Genomic DNA, 17,379 nt, shown 5'->3' with positions numbered 1-17,379 from the left:
TCCACCACCTCCCTAGGCAGGCTGTTCCAATATTTTATCACTATTTCTGTGAAAAATTTCTTCCTAATATCCAACTTATATTTCCCCTGTCACAGCTTGAGACTGTGTCCTCTCATTCTGACATTTGTTTCTCTTCCCAACCAGGGCAATATATGGATGAAATTATTTCTGTTGCACATCTTGGCCAGACTAAAGTAATGCCTTAATTCTCTACCACTGAAATTGCTGTTGGAGAGTTTCTGGTTTTCCCACAGTTTTGGTGACACGGTGAGTGGGAGCTATCAACCCTGCCGTTTAGAAACCCTCTCTCTGTGCCTGTGAAAGCTGGTCTAAGAAACTCACTGAACTTTGTTTTAGTATGGAGCAAAGCTCTCGAGATAACAGCTCTTGAGCTCAGGCAGCTGTTGGTGGGGCTCCGAGCCCTTTAATTCAGGTGTTTCCCCTCTGATTTCTCTGGTGCTGGAGCAGTAACTTCAGTCCGGTTCACAGGGACACAGGGTAGTGCAAACTCACTCAGAGGAAGTGAGTTTTTCCTGACAATTCTCTTTAACCAATTTCTTTCAGACAAAGATTTCTTCTTCCCTTACCCACTGGTTTTCTCCAGTCCTGTCTGATATGAAATATCTCCAGGAGCAGCTATGGTTCATTGCTGGATTAATCTATTTGTGCAGAAGATGTCATACCAATGAGCATTACAATTTTGCCTGATCAGCACCTAGAAGCAATTTTTCATCTCTGTCCATTCTTCATTATCTCCACATATTATTTATCTTAAAACAGGAACTCAAATTTTATTTTAAAAAACCCCAAATTTAAAAATCATTTGCAAAGCTGTTGAATGTATTAACATGCCAGTAGGAACTGGGGAAGGCAGATGCTGAGTAGGAAGTACATGTTCATCCTGAACTAGCAGGAACTGGAGCTGTCAGGGTGTCCCCTGCCATCTGGCCTGTCGGAGCATGTAGCAGATTCACAGCTCTCGAGGGAGGACACGCTGTAGAGGCCATAGGATCCCATTATGCTGCTTATGGGGACAAGCCAGACATTTGTCTCGCTGAGACAGGATGTCAGTGGGGGATGCTACAACCACGCGGTCTTTCCCATAGCCCCTTAAAAACTCGAAGATGAAGCTGGTACTTACAGAAGTGTTGATGTTTAAAAAAAAAAAAACGTGTCGGAACCCTGAGGGATTTCAGCCAGACACAGATACTAAAACGGGAGGGGACTGAGCCCGCTCCTGCCCGTGCGGCGCAGAGGGAGCGGGCGGGGATCGTAACCAGGGCTCGGCGCCGCGGCCACACCGCGCTTGCGAGCACGCTCCAACCCCGGCGGAGCTCTGACACCGCCTCCCTCATTAGCATCCCCTCCTCCTCCGCCTCCTCCGCCGACCGGCCGCAGAGGGGTGCATGGCAGCGGCGCTGGAGCCGCGGCGGCTCTCGGCAGCTGCAGCTACCGAGCCGCGCTCTGCTCCGTGCCAGCGCCTGCAGCAACTTTGCCGCTCCGAAGGCTGCGGAAGCGAGGCGATGTAACGGCGCACCCGGCGGCGGAGCCTCCCCGGCAGCGCGAAACAGCGCAGAGCAGAGCCCCCCCCCCCCCCAGCCTCTCTTCCCGGTGGGGCGGAGCGGAGCCCCCCTCCTCCATCCTCGGCGGAGCGGCGCGGAACGGAGTGGAGCTCCCCCCCTCCTTCCCTCCCCGGCGGCGCAGCCCGGGGCGGGAGCGCGGATGCGGCGCGGAGCCCGGCGGAGCCCATCGCGGGGCCGGGGCTGGGCGCCGCGAAGAGCGGGGGGATGTTGAGCCCCGCCGCCCGGCACCGCGCCCGCCTTCGGGAGATGCTCCTCGTGCTCGCTCTGTGGCTGGCGTGGCAAGAAGTGCCCGCGGCGCCGACCCCCGCGGCGGAGGACATCACCCGGGGAGTTGTGAGTTACCCGCGCCCCCCTGCTCCTCTCCGCTCCCCCCGCCACCCGACTCGCCGGGTACTCCCCCACCTTCGGGCATCGCGGGCCCACGCGGCGCTGGGCGAGCTTCGGCGCTCCCTGGCGCGCCCCGCTGCTCAGTACCCCCTTTGCCGCCAGCGCCCTCCGTCCTGCTCCCGCTGATCAGGCCCTTTTACACCCGGTGTCCTCTCCAGCATTGTCTACGTGGTGCCGCTCGTTGCAGCTGGTGCCCCCCGCGCAGACGGAAGGGTCTGTTTTTCCCCCCCGCACCCAGTGCCCCCCACCCCATACCCTCTGCACCGAGCCCTCTGGAAGCCAGAGTCCCCCTCCTTAGCACCCAGTGCATGGTGCCTCTCCTGCATCCCAGCCTGGTGACCCAACTTTCCCCCAGCCGAGGGTCGTGGGGTGATGGCCTCACCAGCTTTCACGTGATTTCTCGGGCTATTTCTGAATAGTGATTTCTCGGGCGCTGGGAAAGGGCTGGCCTGTGTCGAGGGCTCCCTGCCTGCCGTGGAGCCACACAAACCCCAGCAGCAAGCAGGGTAAAACGGCACGTTTGGAGACAGAGCGATCCCCTAGGATTTAGACATGCCTCGGGGATGTGTGAAGGGCTGCTCTGTGCCGGCAGCAGGTGGAGGATTGGCTTCATTGCGGGGGTCTGCACAGCGTGGGCATCTTGTGGTCCTGCTTCTCCCCTCACAGGTGCCTGCTTAGTCTGCAGGTACATAACAGGTTTCAGTAGGCACAGAGAGCTTAGGTCACGTCTCTGCCAGGTCACGGTGCCAGCAAGTCTATACAGCTTCACCCTTCTGAGAGCAAAGAAATTAAGGGTTTTCTCCTGAAGGAGGAGAAGTTTCTTGTAGCTTATACCAGTTGTAGCTCAGAGATGCCCCGTGACTATATCAAACCTGCGTGTCAGAAAGCCAGCTGTGGCTGGGTGTGGGCCGGCAGTCCTGGGGCTGGATCCGCCAGTTTGGAGAAATTCCCTGAAATTTAGTGCATTTCGAAATGCTGCCAGTGCACTGCTGTGAAGGCGGGAGGGAGGAAGTGTTTGCTGCATGGTAGGGTTATCTGATGAGCAGGGCTCGCTTAGAGCAGTGCACCAGGACGCTGCCTCCACCACCCAGGCTCCGGCTTCAAGCGTGTGCTTCGGTTCACAGGCTCTGGCTCAGACACCTGCCAGGGAAGACAAAGCCTATCGTTCCCCATCTGTTCCTAGGAGAATAGAAAATGTGGTGAATATAAAGTATACCTGCATCCTTATGGTGCATTCACTTTCCTCTGTAACCAGATGTTAAAGCTGGAATTAATATTTCATGCAAACAGCACACAGATTGATGTATTCTGCCCAGTCAATTTAACTCAAACTTTGTCTTTGACCTGCTTTTACCCTCGCTAACGAATAAGCTGCACTCAGCTTTTACAGGGTAAATGCTAATACTCGAGGGGCTTATTAGTTACTGATGACAAATTTTAGGCATTAAGGTACTTTTTTTAGTCCTGGAATAGATTTGAGCACTCTCTCCAAACCCTGCTGAAGACCTGGGGCTGCCTGGCAAAGCAGGTGCTGGGGATGGTGGTAATAGAGCAGAAGTGAACTGCAGGAGAAGGAGGTTACATTAAACTAAGACTTATTTAGGCTGGGAATCCGACATTTAGGATGTATGGTTGATGTCAGAGTGCTGTCTGCCTTCTGTTGATGCTCTTGCTGGGGCAAAGAATCTCTCCAGCTTGAGACAGCATTGGTGGGTTTCCAAAGGGACTGAATATCAATCAGGTTTATGCTTATGCCCTCTACTGAGCAGCAGGGAGCACACAAGCCAGATATTTTCAGAGGTTTTCTTAGAATACTACCACTCTCAGGGAAGTGAGAGCCTCAAGAATGATTTGACATCCACTTTATGAAGCAACTACGAAATTAAAGATCTGTGAGGCATTTCAATCAAATATTTGAAATCTAGGAAACATGACACCATGCCAATAGAAAGCTCTGCTAACCTTGGAAAATTATATCCAGCACTGTTTACTCTGCAGTAAACAGAACACAGTGTCAACAGAGCTTTTATATCCCAAATGCTCACCCCTTGTAACCTAGAGGTTTTCAGTGTTGAGCTGGACTGTGCCTCTGAGCTCTGTCTTTCTGCTCCACTCCTGCTTGGAGTTTGTTTTAAATGAAACAGTGGTGGTGGTGGGCCAAATTAAAGTTCAGCAAAATGAAAGGGGGCTGTAATTCAAAGGCAGTTCTTGTTAGCATGCTGCCCAAAGCCACATAACATGGAATGATTCTCCAGATTTCATTACTAGTGGAATATCCTGCCCAGTTTATAAATCTAATTCGATTCTCAATGTTTTTATTGTTCTCCATTAGCTGCCCTGACAAAGAGAACATAAAATAGCTGACGGAACAGAGTTTGACTTGAGTGATTCCACTGAATTTTAGTACACCACTTTTGAGATTTATGACTTTGCATTTTGCGCTGCTGCCTTTACAGTAAACCCCAACCCCTCCTCACCACAGCATTCGCAAATTGCATCTTTTTTATGGCTGTTGAGCTCGGATGTCTCAGGGGTGCAGGCAGCAAAAACTTCCTATACACTAGTAGTAACTTGGTAATGAGAGCTCTCATTTCACTGGGCTTTGTACCAGGTCTGGGAGGAGGTCTACCTGCAAGCTGTGCTTTTCAGAATAGCTGGCATGTGAAGCCTGAACACTGAAGGTGCTGACCTGGAGATTGGCTGGTTTGTAATGGAGCTGGCTGTTCCTGCAGGTAGCTCCTGCCCACTGGGCTGCATTGCTGCTGTTGTGGGACATGGCTGTGCAGGGCAAAACCTGTGGCTTGGCCATGGACTGATGCCTGAGGCTGTGCAAGCTTGGCCCCGACGGAGATGTTTTGCCTTAGGGAGTTGCTTTGCCTGGCACAGACGTTGCCAGAGAGGAGTTGATAGTGGGGTGATAGTGGTGGCATCACTGAGATCACCCTGTGTGGACATGGGCTCTGGCATCAGCGGCTGAGGGATGCAGGCGTGCCAGGAAAGTTTTAGTTTGGTTACAAGAGCGTGGGTGAAAAAAAGAAGACTGTGACTGGTTTTTTCTTGACTTTGTGCCCAGGGGTGAGAGGGAAGGTCTATGTGTGCCCCCAAGGCGTTTCTCCAGCTGGGGATTGCTGGGCATTCTAGGGGGCTTTCGTATGCACAGCCTCCTGCTCACAAAGCCCTGTCTGTGTTGTTCCCAGAGAAGTTGCTTCCAGGGTTTGGAGGCATTTGCATTCATCGGTGGAGACCAGGACCCGCGTCCTTCTCCGCCGTTATCCCAAGAGGCTCTTTGTTTAGGGCAGGGCCCTCGCCTTTGTGGCCGCTTCTCATTTGAATGACAAGGATGCATTTGTGGGCAGAGCTTGGTGGCACAGAGCCCTTCGAGGCTGTGCCCTCGTCCCCCCCACCTCCCCCTTCCTCCCGCTTGGCTGTGGTGGGCCAGGGGAGAGACAGAGGTTCCTCTGTGTCCCCATGTCAGGGAGCAGCAGGACAGGAGGATCAGCAGTTTCCTATGAGTGTGTGCCCTGCATCTCCCAAGTGCCAAATTTCAGAGTAGAAGCCAGCCCAAAACTCATCCTTGCTGTTTCTGGGGTGCTTTCCCAACCCTGAGTAGGGGTAAGACCATCCTGCTACCCATGTGGTGCATCCTAGTTCAGCTGCCCTCGTGCTCCCATCTGCCCGGAGTCAGCCAAGAGCTCCCCTAAACTCCTGCATTTAAGTACCGAGTGGGGCATGTCCCTGAGACATGGCTTAGCTCCTGATTCAAGGCTTGGGGTAATCAGCCTCTCAGAGTAAAATCTTTGTACAAATGTAGGCTGTTCCCTATATCAGGAGAAAGTACTGTACTTCTGTTTCTGCTAATGGGGAAATTAAAAATGGATAATTTCAGTTGGAGCTTCATTCAGCCTTCTAAAATGGTGAGGCTTTAAGGACAGAATACTTAATAGAGTCCCTAAACAGCCTTGGAGAGAGGAGCTTTGCTTGGCCCCTCTGCCATTAAAGCACTTCATGCCTTCCCACATGGAGCAGTGCCCATCCCGGGTCCATGAATTCCCTTCAAGAAAGCTGAGCTACCATATTAAAAAAATAATAAAATTTGGTTGCATTTTAAAGTACCTCTTGAAGCCAAAGTACAATGCAAACCAAATTGACAAAAGGCTGTCTGGAAGCTTTCAAACAGCCGGGTTGCTGTGAAAGCATTTAATCTGGTATTAAAGGCCTAGTTGGTGTGAGCTGCTACTTCCCTTTCAGATTTGAGACCTCCATGTACAGTAATGCAATTTCCTCCTGGGCTTGGCTGCTATTGTGGTCCCAGCCGTGGGAACTAGACAGGGTAGTCAGGCTAAATTACCCACTTCAGTGAAATTCGGGAAGTGTTCAGAGCCAGTGGATGAAACCTTGCTGCCACCAGGGACTTCCCTACAGTTGGTGCTGGGGATGGAGCAGTGAGCTCCTGCACTGGCATAACTCTTCATCCTTGGTGCTGTGTTGGGAGTAGAAGTTCCTGGCTAGTAGGCACCCCCTTCCCTGGGGGCAGCATGTAGTGGGGCTGTACCTCCATCTTCTCCTTTTGCCCCTAAAATCTCCTTGGGTGAAGGGAGATAGCTGCCTGTGTGACTCAGCCTGGATATTTAGTTATTCTTCTTCCTTAAATTAAACGTGCAGAGGCAACACCAAATGCAATGCGTTCCCATCCCTGCCCGGCATTGGCCAGGGCTCTCCTGTTTTGGTGTTGGGTGTGACTCACCAGTGGGAGCATGTGTGTTGGCTCTGTGGAGGACAAGGGGTGACATGGGTGATGTACCCATGAGACTGGAGGACAGAGCTGTCTGTGACATCCTGTTTGTCCTGGCAGGTTCGTAACTGCCAGTGGCGGCTCACTGTGACTCATCATCAGGGCCATGCACTAATTTCTCATTATTTACTCATTGTCAAAAGTGCTGCAGGAATGGGGCTCTGTGGCTCCAGGAAGGGTCATGCTGTGGTTGAGGGAACCTTTATTTCTGGACGCTGTGGCAGCAGCTGTGTACCCTGTGTGGATCTCATGTCCTGGCTGGCCCTGTGGAGGTGACAACATGGAAGGGAAAAGCCATCACATCTCAGCTGCTGATGAACACGGGCCACCACATTGTCACTTTTTAAAGGGTCTCGTTCAGACTAGAGCATCACTTGAAAGCTGAGGATTTGCTTTCAAAATAACCTGTGATCTGACAGCAACAGCTCTCAAAATTCTTTCTTTTATCAAAATCACTTTAAATGGGTAGATTTGGGAGTTTCGGAATCTCTTGCTGCTGCACACGTGCCAGCTCCATCTTCTTTGTCCCAGATTTTTATGAGGATTGTCTCTGTTTTCTGGGTCAGAGAATTAAGAGATTTGATGTTATATTAAAAAAACCTGCACCAAGCCACATATGCAAAGTTAAATCCAATGCAAAACAAAGCAGACATGCCAGGGGCGAGGGGAAGGAGCTGCTGGAGGACCAGAGAATTTTAGATCAGAATGAGAAGCCACGTTTGACAACAGGTTTGTTTCGAGGGAAGACCTGACATGGAGTAATTGTCAACATTCACCGAGGAGTGTGGTCTTCAGACGGGATTCTGGCTTTTTAATTAGCCATGATGATTTAATAGAAAATAACCCAATTAAATCTGAGGAATTTCCTGCATCAGAATACACCATGTGCACAGAAAATTGTTCCTCCAAGAAATCTAGAGATGACCTACAGCTCCTGGTAACAACAGTCCAAGTACAGTGACTTGGGAAATGGCAGTATATTCAGGATTTTTTTTCATACTGTTTTTATAAGAGGGAGTTTCTGCCTGTTTCTGATGGTCTATGATCAGGCAGAGTTCTTCACACCAGCTCACACTCTGTTTCATTCTGACAATATTGATCTTTCGAGTGAACAAAAGCAATTTTACCTGTGTCACAGGGCCCTTGCTCCAAGGTGATGAACATGTTTAGATTATGTTTTCTTGTCATATAACAAACACCAACTGGCATCTCTGTGGTTCAGCTCCCCGCTGCCAAAGATCATCCAACAGCGCCGGTGCTGCCGTTACATCTGGGTTTGCTCTCAAATCCAAGTGTGTTCTACACAGCCTGCTATACACATCCTTCTTTAAGGATACAGGACAAAAGTCTTCCTCATCCAAAACAGAAGTGGGAGATAAGTGGACTGCTTTACTCACAAGTTTGTCTTTGTTTGTGGAGGTTGCCTGTCATGCACCTTGGTGGGGGCACTTAACCTCCATGCAGCTTCCACGGGGCTTGCATCCAAAACCACCCGGCTCTGGATTTTCCACCAAATGCCTCTGGCTGGAGATGGCAGACTACCAAGAGATCAAAAGAAACTTTAGGGGCTGCCTGCAGGCTTGGGGAGATTTCAGTGTCCAAGGGCTGAAGAAGCAGGTCTGAGGATGGTGTTGGGACCAAGGGAGCAGCTGAACCCTGGAGGGGTCCCAGGTGGGATAAAAAGATGAAAAAGACTAGTGTGTGAGGAAAGGGTTCCCACGGAATCTCTTTTGGGAGGAAAACCTGGAAACACTCTTCTGAGGAAGCATCCACTTGATTGGTACCTGTAGACTTTCCAAAATACTGAAAGTTCTAGGCCATAGTGCTTGTTCTTGACTGTCTACATATCAGTTAACCCTTCATGAAGATTTTCTTTTCTCAGTGAGATACTGTCATGCAAAAGTGCTACTGCTGATAGTGTGGTTGAAGTACATCTCAGGAGACAGATTCTCCTGCTTTCCTCAAAATGGAAGCCATGACTTCACTGAGCTGCTGGGTGACTCTGCTGGGCTTCTCCACAGCTATAATTACCAAAAACTTGGATGACTGCTGGGATTAAAGGTGTAACACAAGAAAATGATCCTTTAGTCTTTCTGTAGCTATTGGGAAGTTTAGTTACGGGATCCCAACAGAAGCACAAGGAGCAAAATGATACCATGACTGCTAAGAGACAATCTCACCATGACTCCAGACCTAATTACCTGCAGCACTGGAGGTTGATGTATTTGGTCTTTGGGAAAGGGTGTCAGGTCTCATTTATCACCGAGCAAGAAGAAAACAGCAGTCTCTCATGTTTTTCTTGAGTCCACCACATGCTATCTCCTCTGGAGATAGTACGTCCATTCCACATTAGTCATGTCCTGGCTGGTGCTTGGTCAAGGCTGTGTCTTTGACAAGGCTTGTGGTGGGGAGCATGGGAGCTTCCACCCGCCCTTAGGCTTGTTCCCACCTTGTTGCTTCTGTTTACTTTGTCATTTTTGTCTTGCTGTCGTGCTCACAGTGTCCCTCTGGCGCATCTGCCACAGCAGGACAATCAGTGACGATGCTCAAGAAGCATTTTTCTCCTTTGATAAACTCTCTGCATTAATCTGGCTTTTATTTTTCTTGTTTGTTCTCCATTTGATGCTGCTAGGCAAATTCCCCATTGCTCTGTACCGAGCCATGCTTTCTCTTCCTTTGCATCTTTCACGTCAGAGATACATTTTCGTTCAAATTGAGAGGATATTGGATTCACAAATGGGAAATTCCTCACAGACACACCTGTGAAATGGCAACGTGTTTTATATGAAGGCACAGCTAAAGAGAGGTAGATGGTTTGGGACTTTTGCCACATTTATTTTATGCTGCAGCACTGTAATCCTCCAGGTCTGATCAATGAGACTCCAAAATGAGGAATCTTGCCTGGCCTCAGCCGGCTCTCAAGTGTACAGCAATCCAGTCCTTCCTCTCGGGCGGGATGCATGTCACATTTCATGACGGAATGACAGGCCTGTCAGACAATCTGTTGCTGTTTTGGCATTTCTGATACACCTCGTGCTTTGGTACACACTCAGTGTCCAGAAAGATCAAGATAATCTAGAGGAAATCAACTGTCATGCTCCAGAGTCCTGTATGGGCAGTGAAGAGGCCAGCACTGATTTGAGCAGTCTTCTACCTGCTCACCTGGGTTAAAAACTCACCCAAGAAGACATTGAAATTGTCTTTCTCCACCTAAAGCCCACAGCATCAAGGGCCTGGTTTGCCAGGTTCTGTGGCATGAGGTGTAGTTCCTGACCAAGTGGCTTCATCACTCCCTGAAAGGTGACCTGGGCTCTGAGCTCCATGTCTCAGAGCCAAAAGCTTCCTTTGTGAAGGGTATCCAGTCCAGACTGGATTTGGGTGGCTTTCTTGTGTTTCTCATTCACATTTTTATTACTGGGGGAGGGAACAGGGGGTTACTTTCGCTGGTTCATCTCTTGCCAGCAAAGTCTTTCCATGCATCAGGGTTTGCCAGGAGCCCAGCACACCCTTCAGACTAAGTTCTTTCCCCAGAGGAACAGCTCCCGAAGGTTCATGCTCCCTGCCTGGTGTGTGCAAAGGGATGTGGAGGTAGGAGAAAAGAGGTGCCAGTGGGAGCCCCTTCACAACCCCTGAGGAACGCCTGTTCCCTTCCCTGCAGCCCCTTGGTATTGGCAGAGCTATTCCATAAACACGCTTTTTTGAGCAAAAGGAGTTTATTTCTGAAATAGCAAACGTCGTGGTGAGTCACGGCACCAGAGTCGAGATCTCCTGGGAGATCTGCATCAGCCGCTATCCTTCTTCAGACAAAACCCTGGGCGAGACCCCGGCCCCGGCTCCCGCCGCCACAGGGCCCGGGCCGGGCGGCGCCGCTCGGGGGGAACATAGAAGCGTCTCGTCGGTGTCTTGCCGATGCCCTCTCGTGGAAACTGGGAAAATAGCCGAGAAAATATGCTGGTGCTGGGCAGTGAGCTGGGAGTGGTTAGAAGGCCACCCGTGGGAGCAGGGAGAAGTGCTGGGTGGTCCCTTGGGGCTGCACCGTGCTCCCTTCAGCTGCAGCCGGAGAGCCTTTGTCACTGCTGTCAATGGCGTTGACACTGTGGGAGATGCTATTAACTGAGCATGGGGGCAGGCTCAAATCCTCCCAGGTCTCAAATCCTGCATCTTGTGTACACCTTTGGTAGCTGAATCCCTGTATGGTGACAGCTGTCTGTGCTTTAAATGGGTGAAGTTCCCCAAGTGCCTCTGCACTTCCTTGCTGTTGTTCTGCAGTAATTCCCATCTCCCTCATAGCAAACACCTTTATTAACAGCAGTACAAACTTTCTTCTTGATACAAGCACTGAGCCTGCCAGGTGTCCCCTGTTAGCCAACTGCAGCAGCTCTGCTGCTTTTCTTGAGAAAACATCACACTGCTTTGGTCATCTTCCAAAAAGGTCAGTGGGGGAATGTGCCCAGGGGACCACAGGACCCACGTGCTGTGACGTGCTTCACAAACCCCAGCCCTGAGTCATACGCAGCAGCTCTGGCTGCAAAGGGTGGTGATCAACAGTGGCCCTGGAGCAAAACTGCGGGTGCCAAGTGGCTCCTGAGTCTGCCACCCACCTTGCTCCCGAGCCTCTTTGTAAGAGCTGGCAGAAATGGTGCTGTGCTGGGTAGGAAATGCCAGCCCAGCACTGTCAGTGTTTTCCATCCCATCCTCTGTTCTGGTTTTCCAGCCCTGTGGGGCACTGCTGAGCCACATGCTGCTCTCCCATCGCTGCTGCAGAACAGCCCTGGCAGTAGATCTGACTCTGCTGCCCAGGAGCCCCATTCCCACAGCTCCCCCAAGTTCAAGTTCTCCTTATCTTCTCCATGTTTTTTCTTCTATTTAATTTATTAATATCCTTTAAATTCTGTTTCTTTTAAATGTCTAAAGAATTTCAACTGTTAAAACCAACTTGTCTCCTGTATTTTCCAGACTTGGCAGCTCCTCTCCCTTCTATGCTTTCCTGGAAAGCAGTATCTATAAAAGCCCATCTGTGTTGGGTAGGCCACCAGTACCAGCGCAGGATCATCAGAGGTGAAAGGAAGCCAGAGTTCTGGGAACTTTGTGTGCAATTTATCCAGAATCCTTGTGGTGACTTGCTGTCCCTCCTGCATCGTGCCTGTCTGTGTGATCACAGATACTCATTTTGCTTGTGTGTTTAGAGGAATCAGTTCTTTGGGTAAGGACATCTGCTACTTTTTTGTAGATCTGCGATCATCTCTCAGCTTGTAGGTTATCTAGACCAATACTGTGTCTGAACTCTGACAGTCCTGAATTAATTTCCTTTTGTGGAGGAACAGTAATATATTTCTAATGTTCTGTTGAGGGAATTCAGTGTTGGGAGCCAGACTTGTTCAGAGCCAGGCCTGAATGGGGACAAGGAGCTGAGCTGACCTGCTCAGAGAGGTTCTGATCTTATTCAGAGCCAAGAGATGCAACTGCAAAAATTTAATCAGCATTGCAAACCCCTTCAAAAAAGAGTTTTTGGCAAAATTGCCAGCTCTGCTGTGCAGCACATAGGATGCCTGATTGGCCCCACAGGGGTCTGTTACAGAATAGCAAATGTTTCTTTACCTGGATGGTTGCAAGAACAGCAAACAGAGAAAATCAATATGGCATGCTCCCCTTCCCCATGGTAACCTTGAACCCTAAAGAGCAAACTAATTGGCATCCAGGTGCCCAGCACGTCACCTTGGGGTGCTCCAAACAACTGGAAGTTGCTGGATAGCAGTGGGGAGTGGGGTGACGTGTTGGCTTGGACAAGACAACCTGGGGAAGGGTTCGGTGTCTCATTGCTATCTGTGGGTGATGAAGCTGGGCTGGTGGAGAGCCCTGAGTATGGGCTGGTGCAGAGGAGGACATCTCAGTTTGTAAATTGGACATAGATTGTTTATAGCAAAAAAAAAAAAAAAAAAAAAAAAAAAAAAAAAAAAAAAAAGTGACTGCTGTAGCCATGACTGAGCCTGGAGAAATTGTAGTAATAAAGGCAGTGGCAGCTGGAGTAAAATATGACCCAGCTGGTATCCCCTATGAGGATGAGGGCAGGGAGAATTGCTCTGTTGAGAAAATCCCAATACCTCAATTTTTCGAGGGCTTCAGGTCTCCATCCACATTGTTCTGGAGAAGGAACTCATTCCTGGGGCACTCCATTGTGGGAGCATCAGCACTTTCTGCTGTCATTGTATTATCACAGTCCAGACAGGACATGCTCAAACCATCCTAAAAGTAGGTGACCAGAATTGGCCAATCTTTGGTGACTGTGCAGAAACAGAGCTGCTCAGCTGAGGAACCACTGCTGGTTCTCAGCTTACCTTATTTTTCTAGGGCATAAGGGCCTATTGACCAGTGAAAAGGGTGATTCTGCTCCTAATTAAGAAACATAAGGCAAATTAGTTGTTTCCATAACGTCAAAACAGCAGAGGGAAGCTGGTGGGCTCCAGTCTCCCCAAGCCTGACTTGCTGGTAGTGCAGCAGGGCAGACAGTAACCTCAGCACGAGCAGCAACTGAGGCAACAGCGAACAAATCCTTTAAGGACTCTCCTGACATAAATAAGCATGGAAAATAAATCACTCCCAATTTCTTTGGCCTTCATTACTGGAAGAGCAGAGAGTGGCAATGACAGAAAGTCAAGCTGAAGTGGAACTCATGAGACAGAGAAGCTGTGATAGGGAGAGCATCAGTGCTTGAGAAACAATTGTGTGTTGGAAACGGTTCACTGCTTAATAATAAAAATTATTATTTTCATTAATTATTTATTATTATTATTATTATTATTATTATTAATATTAATATTATTTTCTCTCCTCACTATTCCTTTATATGATTGGGCATTTTCCAAATCATTCCCATGTGACTGGAGAGCTCAGGGGACTGTATTTCACATTTCATAATCTGTGTGACTTGATTCAGTTGGCCGTATGTTCAAACCTCATGAAATTGGCCAATTTTGCTGATGTTTATAATAGATTATATCCATCTCCTACCATCAGTTTTGCAAATAACCATTTGTTGGCTTCTTAAAGTGTTACAGATAGAGAATAGGCTGTGGACTGCCAAGGAGAAGTCATATTTAAAAGAGATAATATGTCTTCTGTGTGAGCTCAAATGAGGAAATGGATGTTTGTTAAGCTCTTTAAAGCATGGTTATGTCAAGAGCAAGAAGATCACTTTTGTTTTTCATTTGTATGCAAGGTGAAGAAAGGACGAGACTTATTCTCCTCCTCTGAACTCTTACAATCTTCCACCATAGAAATTGGTGATAATTGCTGCAAAATGACCTAACTGGGTCAAGGTGTAATTTTTATTCTTGAGTATCTTTCACTCTGTGAGCAATTTGAATGATTTGACTTTAACACCTTGGCAACCCATCACTGGAACAAATAGAAATCTGACGAGCAGATGCTAGTGCAGAGCAGCATCGATCAAGGCTGTGGGAAAGGCCAGCTGCTGCCTTCCTCCACATCCAAGGGCCTTTTGCATTGATTCACCTCTGTTTTGGGTAATTGGCTTTTGCACATCAGACTGAGAAGTGCTCTACAAGCTGCTCCTTTTCTTCCCTCACTTCTTCTTTCTGGGAGATTTTCTTAGGTTTGAAGAAAGAAAGGGTGAGTTTTGATTTGCAGGGTGAAGATGAACTTTGAACAGCAGCGTGAGGGTCCTCAGACTGCACTGGTACATAGGAGTGGGACAGGGCTCAGCAGCCTGGTGACCCTGCTCCTGGCACCAGCCACAGCCCTGGGGCTGGGACAGTGTGCTGTGGAGTGGGTTGAGATTTCCTGCTGTATGTATGCAGTCCCTAGTGTCCCTGCTCACAACTACAGCTCTGCCAACCACCTCCCCGGGACAGAAGAAATGCCTGTTTAATTACTGCGGCTTTGATTTTGACAGCACAAATTTCCCTTGCTGCCTTCTAACCTTCACAGTTTCCTGCCAGCAAAGATAAAGTCCCTTTGCAGAGGCTGTTTGCTCCTGTTTGCTGCCACACTAGATAAAAGCAGGGAGAGGAGCAGAGAGCAATGCCTGCCACAGCCATGGGACCTTTGCCTGAAAGTCCTGAGGATTCCAAAACCAGGAGTTAACCCTGCAGCAACACCTCTTAGTTGTGTATAAATGGGGCTGGAAAGATGGGGGCTGTGATTTGGGATATCCTTGGCAAAACCAGCGAGCCCTTTGTTTTTTGGGGCCGGGAAGTTTTCAGCAGGTAAGGACAGAGCCTGCCCACAGCACCTAGAGCAGGATCCTGCCTGCAGGATGTAGAATTGAGTCATCATGGAGCAGGCTGGCACCCGCAGTCCCAGGGTGATCCAGAGCATTTCCCCTTACTGACATTAGCAAATGCTCTGGGTTTGTCTGTGGGAGGGATTCAGAGGAAACTCATCATCCAGGTGGTCATTCAGATGAAGTTTTGCCTGCAGCTCATTTGACACCACTAGCTGCAAATGTTTTGTCACCATGTTGCAGTACCAGTTTAGACTGTTTTCCACACTCTATTTAATGCCAGCTGTGGTTTCATTAGCATCACTGGCAAAACCCGTGGTACTTTGGAATATGTCCTAATTTCTCATCGTACTGTAGAGCAGAAGGCTTGCCCATGCTCCTTGCACCACACACGTGGAAAAGCAGCAAATCCAGAGTGACCCCATAGCAGGTGGATGCACTTACCTCCCATTACCTCCCATTACAGAGCTGTCTCAGCAGCTCCTTTTACATCTTCCCCTGAGCCCAAGACAGAGCACTGGGGTCTAGGGGAAGGGTTGGTGGAAGCAGGGGCTCAGGGAAGCTCTCTACATCTCTCTCCTTCCACTGAGCAATGCAAAAATTATCAGTTTAAGGAGGTCTCGCCTCAGTGATGGAGAAGCAAAAAGGTTCTTTGTGACGGCAATTGGGCTGATCCAATTTGGCAGCTTGATTCAGCAATCAGTAAAATATGCACTTTATTTGATAACAGCTAATTTAGTCACATGCATAAAACTTAAGCACCTGCTTATTCCCATTGACCTCACTGGGCTTTAGAGACAAATGCTCACTGTAGCAGGACCAAGAGAAAGGAAAATAACCCAAGAAAACACAGCACAGGCTTCCATCTCCAGGTATGTATTGCTTTAACTGATACATTTTTAATACATCTTCACTGGGAGGAATAAATGCAATGAAAAAGTAAAACGTAAAAGCCCAGCTGTGTGGATACCTGTGGTGAAAGTCTGACTTCCACTGAGGTAGAGGCTATATGGATGAATTTGGTTTTAATTTCATTCTATTGGAAGGAAAAACAAGGAGGCAGATACATGAAAAATTAAGATGTTGTGCTTCATATCTTGTGTAATTAGCAAAGCTGACAAACATAATTAGAAAAATTTGTCTGTTAAGCAAACACTGATTGTGGGTGAGGATGACTAGCAGTATTTCCTCCAAGAACAGCTGGAGGTGAGGGTCTCCTGAGTTTCAGCTCTCCTGAGTTTATTTTGCAGGGATCCTGGTACTAAGCAGCTGCTCTCTGTACTCGAGAACTACTTTGGTTGGTGTCGTTTGATGTACTGTAACAACTTCTCCATCCTAAAAATACGATGTTGTGGTGCCAAAGGGCTTTGACAGGGGAATGTTCCTGCCCAGCCCAATCTTTGTAGCTGGTTATGGGTCTCCAGGGCAGAGAGGACTCTGCAGCTGGAGGTTTCTTTCCTTTCTCTTTGTGCAGCTCGCAAGCTCGTGTTGCAAACTCAGTGGCAGGCTCTCCTTGCCTTGGTGCATGCCAAAGACTTCTCTTTTATTTTGATAATCACCAAGAGATGTTTTTCTTGCACAAGCTCCTCAGCTGCAGCTTCTAAATGAGCCTGTATAGCGTGGAGGACCTGTATATTGCTACCCTCTGGGTGCAATACTGGTGGTGTGACATTAAAATAATCAGATGCTGAGTTTTCAGTGGCCTCATTCCAGGACTGCTGCTTTTAGAAGAATTGGTGCCTTGTTGTGCATTAAATTATTTATAGTTTTTCTGTTGGTGACTGGATTTGAGAATAAAAATGTATATGTGAGAAAAGGTTTTCAATAATGAAATAAGGTAACAAAAGGATAAAGCCATTATATGCATAATTAAAATTATACATAACTGTATCTTCTTTATGTAGTTGCTTCAGCATCTCAACTAACTTGTTAGGCTGAGTAATCAGCCCCCTAGTCTTCCCCCTGCCTGAGTTTGTCTCCTGCTGTTGCTAAGGTTGCTGCAGAGCTGCCCTGGGTAGGGCCCTGGCTGGTCCCTTGGGGACAGTGGTCCCATCTTCCCCCTTTTCCCCAATTTCTGGGCTTGGAGAGTGGGACATCATATGACAAGGCAGAAAGAGTCTTCAGTTTGCTCAATAAGCTGTTTTTATCATATCACTTCAGTAGTCTGTTCCTGTTTCAGGTGTCAAGATGCTCAGAGCCTTCTGAGGGTGCACTAAGCGGTTCAGACATCCCCTTATGAGAAGCAGTAAATCTTTTCTCCTTGTCTATTTCTTGGCATGATGTAGAGCTCAGACACTGAACTGCAGGAGGCTAGACTGGGAGTAATTTTCTTAGGATAGGGAGCTCTCCCTGCAGGCATGTAGTTGATGTGCAGA

At 48.6% G+C, this 17,379-nt stretch overlaps 1 protein-coding gene across 1 annotated transcript in view; it reads left to right on the top strand.

Annotated features, from left to right (window-relative positions):
- The first annotated feature begins 1,641 nt into the window (after positions 1–1,641).
- MMP17 (matrix metallopeptidase 17) overlaps positions 1,642–17,379 on the top strand; it is a 49,662-nt gene continuing 33,924 nt past the window's right edge. Inside the window, exon 1 of the mRNA XM_053959866.1 lies at positions 1,642–1,916. Within this exon, the coding sequence (XP_053815841.1) occupies positions 1,788–1,916 (129 nt within the window). The 5' untranslated portion in view covers positions 1,642–1,787. The remainder of the gene's footprint in view (positions 1,917–17,379) is intronic.

This window comes from Vidua chalybeata, chromosome 18, assembly GCF_026979565.1.
Source record: "Vidua chalybeata isolate OUT-0048 chromosome 18, bVidCha1 merged haplotype, whole genome shotgun sequence".
Taxonomy (NCBI): Eukaryota; Metazoa; Chordata; class Aves; order Passeriformes; family Viduidae; genus Vidua; species Vidua chalybeata.
This window is presented reverse-complemented; position numbering and strand designations above follow the sequence as displayed.